Source organism: Manacus candei, unplaced genomic scaffold, assembly GCF_025592945.1.
Source record: "Manacus candei isolate 608988 ecotype Guabito, Panama unplaced genomic scaffold, ASM2559294v1 h1tg000060l, whole genome shotgun sequence".
NCBI lineage: Eukaryota > Metazoa > Chordata > Aves > Passeriformes > Pipridae > Manacus > Manacus candei.
Window position 1 is genome coordinate 2,410,460 of NW_026138108.1, and position 17,559 is coordinate 2,428,018.

The 17,559-nt window shown below is 44.8% G+C and overlaps 1 protein-coding gene across 11 annotated transcripts in view; it reads left to right on the forward strand.

Moving 5' to 3' along the window:
- LRRC56 (leucine rich repeat containing 56) overlaps positions 1–17,185 on the forward strand; it is an 85,523-nt gene extending 68,338 nt beyond the window's left edge. For 9 of the 11 annotated variants that reach the window (XM_051804353.1, XM_051804355.1, XM_051804354.1 and 6 more), the window contains 7 exons: positions 1,712–1,889; positions 4,004–4,204; positions 5,222–5,286; positions 6,404–6,534; positions 7,283–7,476; positions 10,227–10,593; positions 11,323–17,181. In XM_051804353.1, coding sequence (XP_051660313.1) covers positions 1,712–1,889; positions 4,004–4,204; positions 5,222–5,286; positions 6,404–6,534; positions 7,283–7,476; positions 10,227–10,593; positions 11,323–11,515 — 1,329 coding nt within the window. In that variant the 3' untranslated portion in view covers positions 11,516–17,181. Of the gene's footprint in view, positions 1–1,711; positions 1,890–4,003; positions 4,205–5,221; positions 5,287–6,403; positions 6,535–7,282; positions 7,477–10,226; positions 10,594–11,322 lie in introns of all 11 variants that reach the window. The other 2 variants (XM_051804361.1, XM_051804362.1) reach the window with 2 other exon arrangements.
- The last annotated feature ends 374 nt before the right edge of the window (positions 17,186–17,559 follow it).

A 17,559-nucleotide genomic window follows, 5' to 3' on the forward strand; every position in this document is an offset into this window, starting at 1 on the left:
CTTCCACAAGTCTTCTACTACAAGTCTGGCCCTTGCTGCAGCTCTGTATAAGCTCTCCTACTTATTTACTTGTAATCTACAGAATGGTCCAACTAAATTTACTGTTCTTTCTTCAGATGGCCTGTTTGCTCCCTGTGATTTGATTTTCAGATGAGCTCATCTTCCCCTGTTATCTAAGCCAAGAGCAACCCTGATCATAAATTCTGCAGCCTCTGTTACAGTAATGTAACATGAACGTAACATGATTCTTCTCTCCAACAGGACATGGCTGGAAAGTGGCTTTAGCCGTGAATGGTTGAATCATTTTCTAAATTAGGATTAAAGGCTTAGTTAGAGAAAATTAGTGTCTGCCTCTTAACAACAGCAAACACATTTTGTTTGGTGAGTTCCCTCTGCCAGCGTCAGTGCTGCACCGTACAAAGGGAGAGAGCATCCAGCCTGTCAGGTCCCACAGAAACACTTGTTTGTGGCAACTCTGTATTGAATGAGGACTTTGTGGGGTTTTCTAATATGACATGCAATGTCCCGAGAAGTGTAACATTTACCTGGGTTAAGCAGTTGATCTGTAGGTAGCTGTCAATTTTTATTCTGCTACTAGTAGTCCACTCTGCCTTTATAGTTTTTTTAGTAGAAGAGATTGCAAGACCGTTGGCTGCCTTTTGTAATCCAAGACTGCTTTAACCAAACATATTCCCACTGCAAACCAGTACAGCCCAGTTAGCCCTGAGGTATTTTTAAGTTTTCCCAAAGGTGAAGGTACGACAAGAAGATTTCTTTCTACTGCTGGAATCCACCAAAACAGCCAATTTGCACTGTGCTCTGAGCACAGATGTAATTGTTCTGGATTGGCCTTGCTGCTCAGAGGTCCCCCAGCTCTGAGCTCATGAATCATTTTATAACCTGTCAGCTCCACCTACGCATGCAGAGAGGGGCTACACCAGTGCTTTCCCCATGGCTGTCACACTGAGGCCTTTTGCATCAGGAACAATCATATTGTTTTTCCAGCACACAGAAAAGAAACCCAACTGCAGCCCATTTTAGTCTTCTGTGCACCTGCTGTTGGCATGCTGCCTCTTGCAGAAAAAAAGATAGTTTGAAGTAAGCCTTCGCTTCTAGCAGTGTGTAAAATCAGACACCAAACCCCTGAAGACTGCCCCAGAAAATCAGTGCAGTTCATTGACTGTAGATGATTTATGGTTGTGCCTAAAAACCCGAGCCGTGAAAATGCTCTTTCTTTTCCCATCAGCTGGTGTGGCAACACTCATAATATGTTTTCAAGTCTTCCTATCACCTGAGTATTGATGCAACAACCAGAGAATCACAAAAGCAGGGAGACAGACTGGCTGAGTGCCGAGGGTGCCCAGGCTTTCCATGGGCATCACTGGCCTTCTATACTTTTGCAAATTATACATAATATAACAAAGACAAATGCCAAAGTCATCAGTAGGTAAACAGCAAATGAGCCTTTGGTGAAGGCCAGGTCTTTGCACTGCTCAGGACATGTTCATGATCAACTGAAGTAGAAATTATGTGAGGAGAAAGCACAGTGAAATTAAACTCCTGACTGTATTTGTATCTGTCAAATGAGATGAATAGGTTTGCTTCATAGAAAACTTTTCAAGTTATATGGCAGTCATACAAACTGAAGAGTGCTGTGCTCCTGGTGAAAGTCCACAGGCTCTTAAACTGACCACTTTCTCAATTTCTTCAGGAACCAGGTTATAATTACAGAGCAGAAGTAAAAAAACTTATTCCCCACTTGAAGTATTTGGACAAAATACCAGCAAGCCAGACTGTTCCCCTTCCTTCCAAGAAGATGTATGAAGATCGTCTGATCATCAAGGACTCCATCAAGGAAGGTGGTTTAGCTGGAGACATTTCGTGGTTAGGTATGACAGGTTTCCTACTGGGGTTCATTTTTCAGGTTATGTGATATGAAGAAAGAAAGATGAAGAGCAAGCTGGCCTCTTCAAAGCCAACATTTAATTATAGTGAAGGGACAAAGGATGTTGTCTTCTTCACCTGGGAAGTAAGAAAGTTTTAATTCAGCAGATAACAGTGCAGATTTAAATGAAAGTTGTCCTAAGATGGGTATCAAGATCAGGAAAATGCAGAAAACTTATAGAACATCAAGCAAATCCAGCAGTAGCTGGGAGCCTGTACTTAGGGTTCATTCTGCATGATAGGAAGAAGCAAAGCTTGGAAAGGAATGTTTCGATAACAGCTGTTCACATCCCTTTCCATGGGAACAGTTAATCCCACGTAGCATGTATGTAGTAGTATTTCCTATTCCAATTTAATAATAGGAAAGGGAATTCGGTCATCACCCCTCAGTGGTAGCAACATCCCATCAGGATTGCATGGTCTCATAAGAGATCTGTTCTATTTTCTCTTCCACTGTGATTGAGTCCATTGCATTCATTAGTAGAGAGTAAATGGTTTGAAAGTAAATCTGTTGTCCCCTTACCTATAGCCTTGGTAGTAGTTCAGATGTCCATGCTTTAAGTGTCATGCTACATGCACTTTACCACATACCATTAAATATTGCAAAGTATTTCCTATAACTGCTCCTGTTGCTTCCCATTAGTGTGGGCAATGCAGTTGGCTTCCTAGCCCCCCACCCCTCAATTGTGGTTTGCCTGCCAATTGTACTCCATTAAAAATTTAATCTGTTTTGGAATAAGTACATACATTTGTCATTTATTTAATCCCTATGGGTCCAAATCATTAGTTGTAATAGTAGTTGTGGTAGAGAAAAAATCCATTAAAATCTGATCCCTCAGTGATCCTACTTTGGTAACATCACCTGTGGTTCAGAAAACTAGTTAACAAAGTTTGCTGACAGAAACAGTAGGGACAGAGCACAAAATTGTGATTTCATGTAATTTCCTCATGTAACCAGACTTATCTTCTTGCTGTCAGCTCTAAATGATGAGCTCATATCGTCAGGTTCAGACATTGCCATATTTTTTCTTTCCTATACCAATATTGACTTGGATACTTTTCACGTGCTGTGTATTTCATGAGTTTGTGTTAACAACTGTGGCTGAGATACATTAAAGACACTCAGCTCTTAAGGAAATGGCCCTATTATTACGGAGCTGATGGCTCACTGTGGAGCTGGTAGATGCTCAACCCTTTACAAAGGCGTTATTCATCTAGGCACTGAAATGAAATTCACTCTTCTGTGGGTTATTGGCTGCATATGCTGTTCTTACATCTGTGCTGTGCTCCCAGGACAGCCAGTGTTTGGGCAGGTAAGAGGACAAGGCTCTGAGTGCCTTTGCTAGCTTTTGTAATTCACACTGTCCTGTAGCATTACAAAAATGCAGTTTTCACCTTTCTTTCTGTGGTAGAGAAGTATCTGTCTCTGAGGCAGTACTGGAAAAACTTATCACTGCCATCCCCAGATTTCTGTAACTCCTGGTACACAGTTTGCCCTGATTGTCTAGTTGCTCTGGTAAGGTGGCCATAACCATCTGTGTTGTGCCTTGGCATTTAAGCAACGTATTTTAAGACTGGGAGCTTAGGCTGTGCCTGTGGCAAGTCTGCAATGGTTCCCCCATGGGCAAGTGAGCAGCAAATGAGAGGCAGCTTACACTTATCCTGGGCATGTGGGCAGGGGAAGTAGCAGAGCCCTGGATGCATCCAGATTCACCTGTGGGACAACCAGAGGTGGATAGTGAGCACAGAGCAGTTCCTGACCCCAGTAGTCTGTCCCTGGTTACCCAGAGCAAAAGAAGAGTGGGAAAGGGATATTACTTTGATTGGGCATCCCACATTCTGCCATCTGCAAATAACAGAATGGCTTGTGTGCAGCACAGAAAACCCTCTTTCTCTAGGCTTGATCCATTCCAGCATGTTTCTTTTAGCTGCAATTACATATTTTTCTGTGCCCTATAGCTTCAAATGTGCAGCAGCCAGTTATATTGGCTATGTACAGTGATGGTGTGGTTTGAAGCCTTACACAACTGTGCTTTCACTAGTGAAATCTTTCTTTTAGATCCGTATCTTGGGGCAGTAGCAAGGCAGTCTGGATGTGGCCCAAGACCCCCAACAGCTTCCAGACCTGGAAATGCACAGTGGTCTGCTAATGTAGGGAGATTTAGCGATGCCCACTGCTTATATGGTAGCCGTCCTCTTCCAGATCCTGCTGTTTCTGATATGCTGTTCTCAGAAGATGACTCCAGTGATTTGACACATGGTAATGTGTTTTTAATCCTGTTCTTTCCCACACCTCCACCTCCTTCTGAATGTTATTAGTACTGATGAAAGCCTGGGTGCTTTGAATACCATCCACCCATGTCACTGCTAGATCAGGTTCAGCATATGTTTTCTTCCAAGAAAGACTCACCTGCTCTATTGTAAGCTTTCCTTTATTTCCTCCTGCAGCAGAAGGTGAAAGTTGCCCATTCTTCACCCCTCACCCCCATGCATCATATGCTGCTGTCCCTCCTGACAGCCCCATACTGCAGTGGTGCTCCCTTGCTGACATTTGCCTTTCATACTTCATCGAAGCTGTCCTGCTCAGCCCTTTAATATGTCAGCCTAGCTGGGGCTCACTGGACCAAGAACTGCTACAGACTAACACCTGGTCACATCCTGTTCAGTCACAGGAATGTGGTCCAAGGTAGTCCTGTATAAAGGTGCGGTGATGCTCCTTCACTCCCCATTGGATCACATGCTCAGGCTATGTGTTCTGCAGTCTCATACTGCAGCAGCATTGCTGCGGTCAACGAGCACTTTCTTTTGTGTTTACTGTGGTTGATCCCCTAGCAAAAGGAGTCAGTTCCTTAACTTCACATACCTGATCTACAGACTAGCCCAAAACACAGGTGTTCCGCTGCTCGTCTTGCCCTGGTCACCTGGAAGTACTAAAAAGTCAGTAGAGAGGAAGTTCACTTACGGTACAATATTTGGCACTTCCCAAGACATCCTTCCCTGGCTTCTGGAAGCAACTTGATGGTGCAACTCCACCACTCCACAGAGTGCAGATTAGATAGGAAGATGTTATTTGTTTCCAGGCATTGTGGTCTGCTTCTCTCAGATGCCAGTCCCTCCTCAGTTCTTGCTATAGGTGGGACTCAGGATGATGAATGAGATGAAGCAATGCAGAGTCAATCAGCTGAGGGCACATTTGGAAAAAGTTGACTGATTTCAAAGACTGCATCATTTGTTAATCACTGGAGTAAAATGTTTTCTTTTTTCCTCTCTTTCCTAGGACTCAGTCAAGTTATATGTGGGAACCCCACCAAGGCCCTTCGTGAAAGGAGGCAAAAACTAGGTGTATGTTTCTCTTGTAGACTTCATATTCCTGCCTGGTGACCCCCACAAATCCTGGGATAAACTGAACTCCCAATGTGGCTTGTGTCAGCTCACTCTCTTCTGTTACCCAAAAGCCCCACAACATACTATTGCCCTTGAGGAGGACAGAGGGTCTCTTGCCGTGATGTTGGACGTGCCCATGTGCTAGCAGCAGTTAACCATCACCTGTAAAGGAACACGTGAAAATCACATACCAGCTGCTGGTGGCAGATTTCTTTATCATCCTGCAGTGAGCAAAGTGCAAGACAGGATTACAAAATTTGATGGTATTTCTACAACAGTTATTAAGCAAAAGACTTCATTGGTTCTTTGATGTTGGCATAAATAGTCAGATTGCTAATTCTGCAAGGTCGTTCCCGTTGACTAAACAAACACAAAGCCAAAGTTTGTGCCTCTTGGCAGTGGGGTGGTAGCCCAGCCCTGCGGGTCAGCCTGCTCATTTCAGCAGTAGCTTAGTGAGAGGACACCCATGTATGTAACGGGGTGCAGCCCGTCTCGTCACACTTTGTGGGCCCTGAGGTTCAACACAGCACAGACACGAGTGCAGGTTTAAACAGGCTGTGCTAAATCAGGGAGACAGCATGCACAGGACACCTGCATCACTGCACTGTCAGCAGCCTGACAACAGATGTTAAAGAACTGCGTGAAAAAATATATATCCCACTCTTGTCTTTCCCCTGCCACTGCCTGAGCGCTGGAAGCTTTTCTGAAAAAAATTTGAACATTTGAGTGAATTACTGTGTTATAAACTGGATGTGGAATGGGACTGTGGTCATATACTGAATGATGCAGTTTCTGTGGTACCAGTCTTAATATGTTTATTGGTATAGATGATACAGGCTTATATGCCAGTGAAATGTAAATCAACAGTTTTGTCACTGCTGCCCTGGGTTCCTCAGGCTGTAACAGCACGTGACTGTGGTGTGAGACTTGTTAAAACTGAAGGGTAAGAAAATGGTGAGGGATTATCTAAAAACTCAGAGGTACCTGAACTTTAATGCCTTCTAAAATCCACATCTAGGAACAGAGCTGGGGAGAGTTCCCAAAGTTATCAAGATAACTTCTGTCATTTTCACAGCCACCTGCAGTGAGCCCTTTGAAACTGAGCAGTCTGAGGACAGAAAACGTTTATGGCTCTGGAGGAGGAAAAGATGTGCACCAGGAAAATGTGTCCTCTGAACTGAGAGTATGGAGAGAGCAGCAGAAGAGGTGAGACCGCGGGAGAGTTCCTGTCGTGCAATGAAGTCGGTATTCATTTTCTCCTGCAAAAATAAAATAAGCGCTTTGGCCACCTGGTGGCTGTTTCGAGGGATAGTCTTGGCCTCCTGCCTTCCTGTCCCTGCTTTGGAACAGGCTGGCAATCCTTCCATCTGTCCTCCTGCCTCGAGCATCTGGTCGAGGAAGAAAAACCCTCTGACCTCTCTCTAGAGCAAACTGAAGTCCAGCATAGGCAGGGTGGGCTCACTTCCTTAGCCAGAGCAGGGAAATGACTTTTTATAACTGGTAAGCCATTCTTGGCCCTGACAGTGTCTACCTTCAGACAGTAGAAGAGCTGAAAGTTGTTGAGGTTTTCTTCAAGCAGCACATTGGCCTAACCAAATGAAAGGCTGAAAGACAAATATCATGCTGAGATTCCCCCATCTCACAGGCAAGTAATGGTTATTTTGGAAGTAAAAATGGGTTTATTTCTCTGAGCTTACTTTACTAGGAAGTATTTTAAATCTGCCCCACTTCTCCTGGTTAACTTTAGGACACTTTCAGATAATCAGACACAGGCATCTTAGATGGCTGATCCAATTAGAATTATTTTTCATATCACCCAAAAAGTGTGAAATAAGAGTGGATAACTAAATCTACTGCCTAGGTGTTTGCCTGAGTGGCCATGCCAACTGCACTTGACGGCTGCATAAACCCACTCAAAGGTCTAACTAAAGATGGGATACTTGATGTTGTCCAGGTGCCTGCAAACAGGTCAGCAAGAACAAGCCAGCCAAGCATCAAAGGTAATTCTTAATCATGAGGAAGAGGGTGAAAACTGCAGCCTGACTGACAGCTCTGAAGATGAGTTCAGGAAGGCCTATGATGAGGACCTCGTTGAAAGGATTTCACTTGATTCTTCTTGCCACTCCAGTCTCTCCAAGTCTTCCTCAGGTACTGGACGAAAACCCCTGGGGAAGGGTTAGCATCAGGCTAGTAACACAGGCTACTGTTTGTAGATATGTGTATTGGTAACTGCAGTGTTTTATGAGATGTGGCTTCTGTGCTCTAGAGGAGTCATTTGGAAATACCATTGCAGAGCCAGAACCTAAATAATCCATTCCAGTTTTTAAGCAGGACATGGTGGTCAGCTGTGTTGACCATCAGCTGATATATTTCAGCACGGATCTGCAGAATTAAGAGGATCAAAGGTGATCTTACACTAATTTAGCATCAAGTATAGAGGAAGGACATGCCTCTGTCTTTTACTTTGTGTCATTAATTCATGACAGTGCTGGGTGAGTCTGAAATACTGTCATTCCAACTGAGCTATATTTGAACTCAGTTGGCATTGATGTAAATAATGACTGAGCTAATGATTAAGGTGCAACTGGGCAACTGGGAATTCTGGAAAGATATGCAACTAAAGGTATCACAGAATCACAGAATATGCTGAGTTGGAAGGGACCAAAAGGATCATTGAATCCAACTCCTGGCCCTGCACAGGGCCATTCCCAAGAGTCACACCAGGTACCTGAGAGTATTGTCCAAACACTTCTTGAACTCTATCAGGCTTGGTGCTGTGACCACTTCCCTTGGGGAGCCTGTTCCAGTACCCAAGCACCCTTTGGACGAAGAACCTTTTTCTAATGTCCAGCCTAAACCTCTCCTGACACAGCTTCAGGCCATTCCCTCGGGTCTTGTCCCTGGTCACCACAGAGAAGAAATCAGTGCCTGCCCTTCCTCTTCCCCTCTCAAGGAAGTTGTAGACCTGTAATGAGATCTTCCCTTGGTCTCAAGAGTTTAAAACCAAAACATGCTCTTCTACTCAGGAACAAAACCAAAGGCTTCTCTGAAATTGCCTTTATATGAATGAACATTTGTTGAATATTGTCTTTAAGAATATCAGAAACGTTAATAACTGTTATTATTATACATATCAAATAGAGGACCTCACAAAATTACAACTTAAATCTTCTTCTATTGTTAATAATAACTCTTTTTGCTCAATAAATAAAAGCACATGAGTTTTCATTTTACATTTCTTTCAAGGGCAAAAATGGATCTATTAAAATTTGGAAAAATACAATATATTTGGGAAAAAAACCCCAGAAATATCATTAAACTATTCAAAGCCTCTGTGTGTATTAACAGTGATGTAAACAATATCTCCTTAACAACAACAGAAGCTGTTTGGAAAAATCTAAAGGAATGGCCTATTGTCCAGTGACCACAGAAGACTTAAGATTATGATCTCATAGTATCTTTAGATTTAATGTTATCTTTTTACATTTTATGTTATTTCTTTAGATTGAATATTATGGTCTCATCATCTTTGTAAATTGAGAAGGCAATGTCACAAACATCTCACAATGTACCAGTGTCATGCCATATAGTACTAAGAAAGTGAATGGATGGGCATAGATCTGACCATTTTGTAACCAAATCTGCTGGGAAATGATGGAATGGTTTGAAATCTGTTATTATATAAGGTGGCAGGGGTGAATGACCCAGATCCCAAATCAAAAGCAGAAGTGTGTCCTACCCAATGTGAGTTTGTCACAGAAGAACTTGTTGCTGGAAGCAATCCTTCTGACCAGAAAAGGACAAGTCATCTGAGTAAAGCCACTCTTACGCAGTGTGTTTGCAGCATCAGATCCATATAAACTGCACTCTTTGGAAGGCACTGAATGTTATTTCAGGCTCTTGAGTCAGGCATACCAGTCTCTCAATGTGTCTATACTTAAAAACAAATTCAAAAACCCTATGAAGTTTAGACATTTTAAAAGCATAATATTATGCAAACTGTTCAGTGAAAATTTTATACCAGCTTTATGTGGTTACCTAGCTAGTAAAATACATCCCCATCAACTAGGAGCTACCAAGCTGAACTTTATGGGCCTGGGTTTTTTATGGCACATTCTTTAGATTATGTTCCTGCCCTGGACCCTGCACATTAGGCACTTAGGTACAGTTGGTTCTTTTAATAGACAAGAGCAATTGGATCCCTGCTATATATAGAATGGTTGGTTCTTTCAATAGACAAGAGCAATCAGATCCCAGCTATGTATAGAATGGTTTTAAGCATATATGCATGCTCATTATATAAGTTAGCAACAAGTTTTTTCTTCTCTGTATGCTGCACCTGAAGATTACATGGGCTGAAATACGAAGAGCCAAATAGTAGCCCTGCATGTAGTGCAGTATGTTCCCTGGCAGTCAGGCACTTTCTGTAATTTTAAAGCTAATCTCAAAATTATGAGATTCTATGATCTCTGCGCCAAATAGAAAAAAGTAGATCCACTCATGTGTGATTATTCCTGTGCCTTGCACTTCAGATCGCTGGAAGGAGTCCTCAGGTATTTGAAAAAGTCAGTGCAAACACTGGCCAGGAATGATGCAGGTGTGATCCTGCCTGAGAACAGCAGGGCGGGTGAGCTGGTCTGTCTTTCTTGAGCTCTGCATGGCTTGTGAGCGGTTGTGGTGCTTGGCACATCACCAGCAGAACTGGCAGGGAGGCTGCCAAGGAACCCAAACCCCTGGCTATCAGAGGAATCAGTTCAACAAGGCCAGCATCACTGTGTGCCCCAGGACACATCTGCCCACCCATCTCCATCACACAGCATCTCCAAAACGACTCACTGGATTAGTCGTGTAGGAGTAAGATGAACTGGTAAGTCACTGTACTTTTCACTCTGTTTCAGGTTCATCACAGACTCAGGAGGGTGCAGTGTTCTCCAAACCAAACCCTTGTTTAATTCCATCCCCTCCAAAAAGCCCTTTGCCTGCATCTTTAATGAGTGTTGCAGCAGGATCCTGGAAAACAAGAAACCACAGGGTAAGATGCCTAAAAATACCCAGCCAAGAGGAGGACAGGCAGTGTACACAGCGATGCCAGTCAAGGGCTCATAAAGAAAATTCAGCCCAGCCTTTTGACGAAGAACTTGCTTTCCTGAGCCTGCACAAGATGCTGTCTGCCTCTGGATCCCAAGGGCAGCACCAGCCTGCTAGCTGCACCAGCCAGCAAAGGCCTATTCCAGGACCAACAGCTGTTGGATCAACAAGGATCAGGTATATGTACTGCTGACAGCAATGCCTGCAATGTGTCTGGGGAAAACAGAAGGGACTTCACGGCAGGAAAAAGCAGACTTCTGTGTTTTCTACGGGGTCTACTCCCTGTTCTGTGAAGAGAATTCCTTTTATTTGTGCTGACATTTACCTTTGTCTGTGTAATGCTAAATGAAACATTTTCTCATGTGTTAGAAATTTTGTATTTTCTTGAATAATAGCCCAGAATTTTGCTGTGTTCTTATTGATCCATTCTCATGTTCCTCGCACAGAGCCAATGCTGTGTCTGTTGCACAGCTCTTGTTGTGTCGTTTGTTCAAGACTCTCCTCGAGTAAACTCCAGGACAAGTTCCTGACATCCCACTTAGGTTTCTTTCCCCTGACATGAATTCACGTTAGAGTGAGCTCTGGAAAATAAAATAGACATTAGAGAAGTGTCACATGCACCAAAACATTGTTATTTCTGTACCCACTTACTGTAAGATTAGCATCGTGTTGCTTTTTGAAGAAATACAGCTGAGGACTTGTGACATGACAGCTTGATTTTCAGTTAACATAGTCATTATGGAGTCAGTACAGGCAGAGAACACATGCCTTATGTGGGAAGCTGGTGTTCCTTGTGCTTATCCCAGGCCTGGCAGTTTTTGGATCAGTTTTCAGAGCTAGTGAGGAACATGCAGATACCCAGATCCAGAGTGCAATCTTGCCGCAGCATTTCTTTCTTTTCCTCAGGCCCATCATGGATGAGAGCCCTTCTGGAGAGATCAACCACCAGCATCCAGCTGTCTGCTCATCCACGAAAGCCTCAGAGAGGTTTAGGCCAACACATGTTTCTTGGCCCCTGACTGCCAGGGCTGTGCTGGAGCCACTGCCAGACAGTACCACTGCCACAACAACATCTCAGAACAGAAGTCCTCAGTCCTAGAAAATACTCAGTTTTCAGCATGTGTTGGAGCCATATACACAGAACAGTCATGAAAGATCAATGCTATCTTTCAGCTTCTTCTGCAAGCTAAACACAGAGCTGTGCAAGTAGAGCAATTCAAACAAATGACATGATTTGCCTCAATTCAGGATACAGATGGTCCAGAAATACTTTAAAGAGCAACCACTGATCAACCAAGGAGCTAATGAACCTCTTATTACAGAAAAACATGGTTATTTTTGCAACTTTTGTGCACTAAAACAGAACAAATTCTATCGTATTTCCTCTCCACCACACCATGCCCTGCTCTGGGAGTCAAGCAGGGACACTGAACAAAGCAGAGCATGGAGCCTGCTGTTTGGGAGTGGGCTGGAGGTGGTGACCAGGCAGCAACCATGCCACCTGCCTTTTGCAGTCATGGATGTTTAACATGTGAGGGCCAAAACAGAGGTCTTGAGAAGAAGTGTTGACTGGAGCAGGTTCTAAGGGAGGGGTGCACTGCCTGAAGAAGAGCCCAGGAGGGCTAGATGGTTTCAGAGCTTATGCCCCCACAGGATCTCACCCCATTCACAGGCATCAGAGGTCCTTATTAGATGCATTGCTATGGGAGCAAATGCTGAACAAGTGGCTTATCCCAATATTAGCATGTTTGTTTGCTCCATAGCTACCTGGAAGGACTTCTCTTACTTTAGATGTTGCATTCCAAAATTTCTTTAGCAGGGTTGATCTCTGGTACTAGGTGTCGGAGCATCCCCTGCACGTGCCTTTCACCTCCATCCTACCTCTAGCTTTTTTAGACCACATAGACTTTCCAATTTAGCATAACTGAATGATTTTAAGTGATGATGCAGCAAAGACAAGGCAGGGAAGTAAGGGAATAATCTCTTGTTTTTTCAATAGGGCATTTGCTTTATATTTGGGTGAGATTTAAAACATTTGTTTTAGTGGGACAGCAGACTGAGTTGCTGTTCCAAATGACTGTGCCTTACAACTTTATTGATGTTGCAGTCTGAAACCAAGCATCATCACATTTTTTTTCCAGTTTAAATTACTATGGTTAGATTATATTTTTAAATCAGTTTATAAAACAGTACATAATGAGTTGATGAATTGGTTTGTCTCCTTTCTGCTGGCCATCTTAACATAGAGAAGCAGAGTAATAGACATAGCCCTAAAACTTCCTTTTGTCATGGTGCTCCTTGTACCACTTTCTCCTACAGAATGTCTGGAGTTTGAAGCTAGCTTGCCCAGTTTTGATGAGCCCTAGTGGAAATCATCCATCAAAAATCATTAAAAATTATGTGATGTGATTCTGTGCAATATTGTGGATGCAAGCAGGATTTCCTGTCAAATGTCGCCCAGCAAGAGTGCCTGTGTCCTTATATGGGCCTCCTAAATTTGACTTTTTGCCAGTGTCACTGACCATACCATCACAAAAAGAAAAATCTGACCTTATAAATGAAAGAAGACAGTGACAGCACAGTTTTCATAAATTGTCTGTGCCCTCCCTGCCTTCTTGAAGTCTGTGGGCCTCGCTGTCAGTCAGCACTGGTGACAGTCAGGCCCTTCTCTATATCCAGGGCTGTATTAGTGGGCAATGGGTAGGACTGTCTTTTCCAAGTATTCAGAGCCTCCTTCTCAACTGGCATCTTTGATTTCAAAGGGGTGAAGGGGAAAAGAAAGGGTCACTGGGGTTTGTGCATGTAAACTGTGGCATATGGATAGGTCTGAACATGTGCATCTGCAAATGCAAAACTCTGGGTACAGATCTGGAGTCTCTCAAAAGCACCTATGAACTTCTCTCACCACAAACTCAGCTTGGCTCTTTCTGTGCATGGAGCAAGAAGCTTCTCTGAGGTGGCAGAGAGGACATGGAGAAATGTCAGAAAAAACAGCTGAACCCTCAGGTATGGGAAATACAAGTTACTGAGGGCTTTATCCAGACCACTTAACTCAGGGTTGCCTGTTTTACCTTCCCTTCAGGTACTCCAGTGGTAACTCTCAGGGGTGCAGGCAGTGTGTGACTTTCAAAAGAGCCACCCCACCCCTTACTAACCAGCTCTGCCCCACTGGTGGCCTAACCAAGGCAATCACATGCTGCATCATGGTGTGGCTTGTGTTCACAGAGACGGGAAGAGATGTCTACTGCACTTGATAATCACTGCATCACCTCCTCAGGTGCATATTGCTGGGGATGGATATGTAAGACAGGCTTAATGCCATGTGCTCTTGTGTCTTGGTGGTGCCACTGTGGGGATTTAGTGTACAGACCTAAAGGCCTGAGGAGTGAAGTAGTTGAGATGAGCGCTGTGGCTTTAGTGGCACTGTGCTGCAGCAGCAATCAGTGATGCCAGGAGCTGGGGGGCCTGGGGCTCTTGCAGGGCAGCATCTCTCCTCATTTGAACCTCTGGTTTAAGTGCAGGAAAGCAAAAGCTCAGATGGACCTTGTGGACACAACACCCCATGCTTTTCTGGGAGATGTGGTTGGTCTCGAGCTGCACTGCTGACCACGTACCCAGAGCACAGGGCAACAGGCCAGAGAAGGATGCTCTCAGGCTCAGTGAAGCAACAGTGCTTAGCTTTTGGGCATTGCCTTCCCAAGGTGGATATCCAGCTGTGTTACCCAGCAGGGCAGAGCCTGGTTTCTGGCATACAGAGAGGATGGTGAAGCATGTTGGCACCAGACTTGCCTCTGACTTGCACACATCTTGTTAATATGGTTTTGGCACAGGGAGTGGAGTAAGACTAGTTAGTTCCCAGCACATGAAAGTTTAGCAGGTAGCAGAGCCAAGCAGTGGTGGACAGCTGCGTTGGAGGCATCAGATTTTTGTGTGCCACCTTCATTGTGTCCCTTCTGGGCAATCTGACCTGATGAGTGGTTATGTGCAAGAGTATGTGCTCTGAAGCTGAATGGGTAATGGGACCCAACACCAGGCTGTCACGCATGGAGCAGCAGGGAGGCTCAAGAGGGCAAGTTGTGATCACAGCCTGACCTGATGGGGAAGAAGGACTGGTAGTCTTCTGTCTGCCATTAGTGGCTGTGCCTCCAGGTTTCCCAGAGCTACCATGCTGTTGTCTTGCATTTTCCAGGACAAGCAAAATAAACAGGGCCATTGCTGTCTGCACAGCCACAGCAGATCCACAGAGAAAATTATTGCTCTGGTTTAGCCTCTGCTTGTCCATATTCCACCCTTTTCATCTAGAAAATGCAAAAGTCAGCCAGGGCTTTAATAGGCTTTAATACCTGACATTAGGAAATGTCGGGTATGATAGGCTACTCATGAATTCAGTTCTCTTGGCCCAAAACGAAAATATATGGAGAGTTTAATTTTGTGTTTTTTTGTTGCTTTTCCCCTGCATTGGTCCCTTGAATATGAACAAGCTTATTCCCATCCCTTACCTTTTCAGACTCCTAATATTTATCTCAGTAGGATCCTTGCTTCCAGTTGGATGTGATGAGTTTCAGATATGCATTACCAGGGTCCATCTCCTTGTTCTTGTAATGGGCCAGGAGCTGCTGATGCCTTTAAGTGTCTCACTGCCTTAATGGCATTTGCTGCTGGCTGCCAAATTGATATCTAGTGTGTAAGCTGGAGAGAGGGGTGAGAGCTGTTCCCCTCACCTATTAATAAATCAGCACTGCAGGGAAGAGTTTTCTACTGGGAGCCAAGTCTCATCACTGCGTGCTGCTAAGGGAAGGAGGGCAATGGTTAGCTGGGAACAGTTGCCCTGCAGGGAGCAGGGATAGAAGCAAAAGGATTTGGCCCAAAGTGACAATGCTGTGGCATTAGCAGAAGCATGATCTATCCATGAGGCCTCTGAACATCACTGGTGTCCTGTGAGCAGCTCTGCAGGAGTGGCTGGTGCTGTCCTGCATGCTGAAAGGCTCCACTCAGATGGAGCTTCAACAAAAAAAATTGGAGAAATAAGTAGGGAGCTGTGTGCCAGCCAGACTGTTATTTCACTGTTTAAAAATTGTCCCTCTTCCTGAAGTGAAGCATGTCTGGGACAGTATCCCACTCAGACAAATGGGCCCTGACAATCAAAGGTGGCTCCTGCTCAGACTTGGACTGTGTTCTACACCTCCTAGCTCTGCAGAGCCCCACCCACAGCAGAGACCTTAGCATTCCATTTGGGGACAGGGTCCCCATGGCAGCTGTGTGCACAGCACACGGCCACAGGGCTCGTGGCTGTCTGTCCTGCTTGTTACCAAGGCATTATTCTCATTGAAGGCTTGGGATTGCTTTGCACTTGGAACAAATTCATCTTCATTAAAGGATGAAGAGGAGATACTTTCTTTGGCTGTCAAGGAGGAGACTTTTGGCCCAGGAGATGTTCGGGAGGGAAAGTCTTGTACATGCCTTCTTTTCAAATACATGCAAATGACAGGTCAGCTCAGGATTATTTCCAACATGGTTTCTTGGCTTGTTCAGAGCCTGACATGTTTGGGCTCATTGCCATGGGCAGGTCTGCACCCATGGTAGAACGCAGATGCTCCTGGAGTATGATTAGTCAGATGGCTTGTGCTCCAACAGTGCCAGTCTCTCCATTGATAAAACAGGGTTTGTGATGGCTTAGATGGTACCATCCAAGCCAGGTGAGATGAATCCTGCCCTGCAATAGTGTCTCAGTATGCCAGAGTATCCTGACCATGTTTTTATTGTGTCCTGCTCCTCTAAAGTTACCCTGGGGGATAGTGGAAATGTCCTGGCTGAGATAAAGGATCGGCCATGGAGAGTGGAGACAGCATGGGAGCCTGTGACTGCTGGGGCAGCACACCTCAAGTCGGTGCACATGGCTCTTTGAGCAGGCCTGTGAAGCTTTTGCACCTTCCAGGGAGGCGCAGGCAGTGGGGTAGGTAGATCAGGATGGCTGCAGGACAGCAAGGAGGACTTGTCCTGGACTGAACTCAAGGTGTTCTGCAGACCGTGAGTGCAGGCAGAGAGCTGGCCTGTTGCAGATGCATCTGGGAGTGCAGGTCTGCTGCCCAGTCCCCAGAAGAGGGGGATGTCTGTCATCTCTGTCCTCAAAGAGGAGGAGGCTGGCTGGACTTAGAGAAACCAGTCCAGCTATCTGGGAGGGGACCCAGGTAATGGAGATCCTGCCTGAGAGGTCTCTTGCTGTCGCCAGAAATAAAACAACCTTTCAGTGACAGCCTTGATCCAGCCTTAGGGGCAGTGGAGTAATTTTTCAGCTCTGCATTGGTTTCCTACAGCCCAAGGACAAATCCTGATCTGAGAGATGTAGCACAGTCTTACAAAGGCAACAAGAGCAGGGGCTTACTCTGACCCATCCCTCGAACAATACATTTACCACTGTCACGTCCTCTCCTCACTGCCATCAGAAACCTCATTGTGGCTACACATCCCCAGCTGTAGCTCAGCACCATCATGCTAAAATTAAGGGAGTAACTGAGATCATTTTTCAACTGTGCCAGGGGATGACAGCCTTGCAGGATCCTCCTGCATGGCACAGCGTAAACCGAAAAGTAAAACGTTGGATTCCTGGGTGGAGAGTTGCACTATCATTTATAAATATTAAACCTGTGCCTCAGGAAGGGAGTGACTGCACATGCAACGAGGCAAGCGCCGCTTTAGCTAAAGAGTAAGAGGAACGCCTTGGAATGGACGCTAGAGGGAAGAAGAGAGTCTCACAAGTGTAATAGAGTCGGAAACCAAACCCAAGCAGCTCCAGAGCGCTTGGGAGGAGATTGACAGTCAGAGACTCAACGTTTTCTTCTTTACCTTATCCAGCACCCAGTGTGCTTGCCTCGTGTGATGCCCCCAAATGCGCTATGCTGATAGTGGCTTGCTGTATCACACACGACTTTGGTTTATTTCGAAATTTAGGAAGCCTGCAATGCCCTAAAAGTGCAATGGAGAACATCCCAGACCTGCCTCAGCACTGGAAAGCTGTGGTGCTTTCAGGCATTAGTGGTGTTATAGGGCACGTGATTATGCTATGTTCAATCCCAACATGTTTTAAAGGTATTATCTTTGTCACAGACTACAGCTATGAGCTGCAAACAGGCTCAAAACAACGCA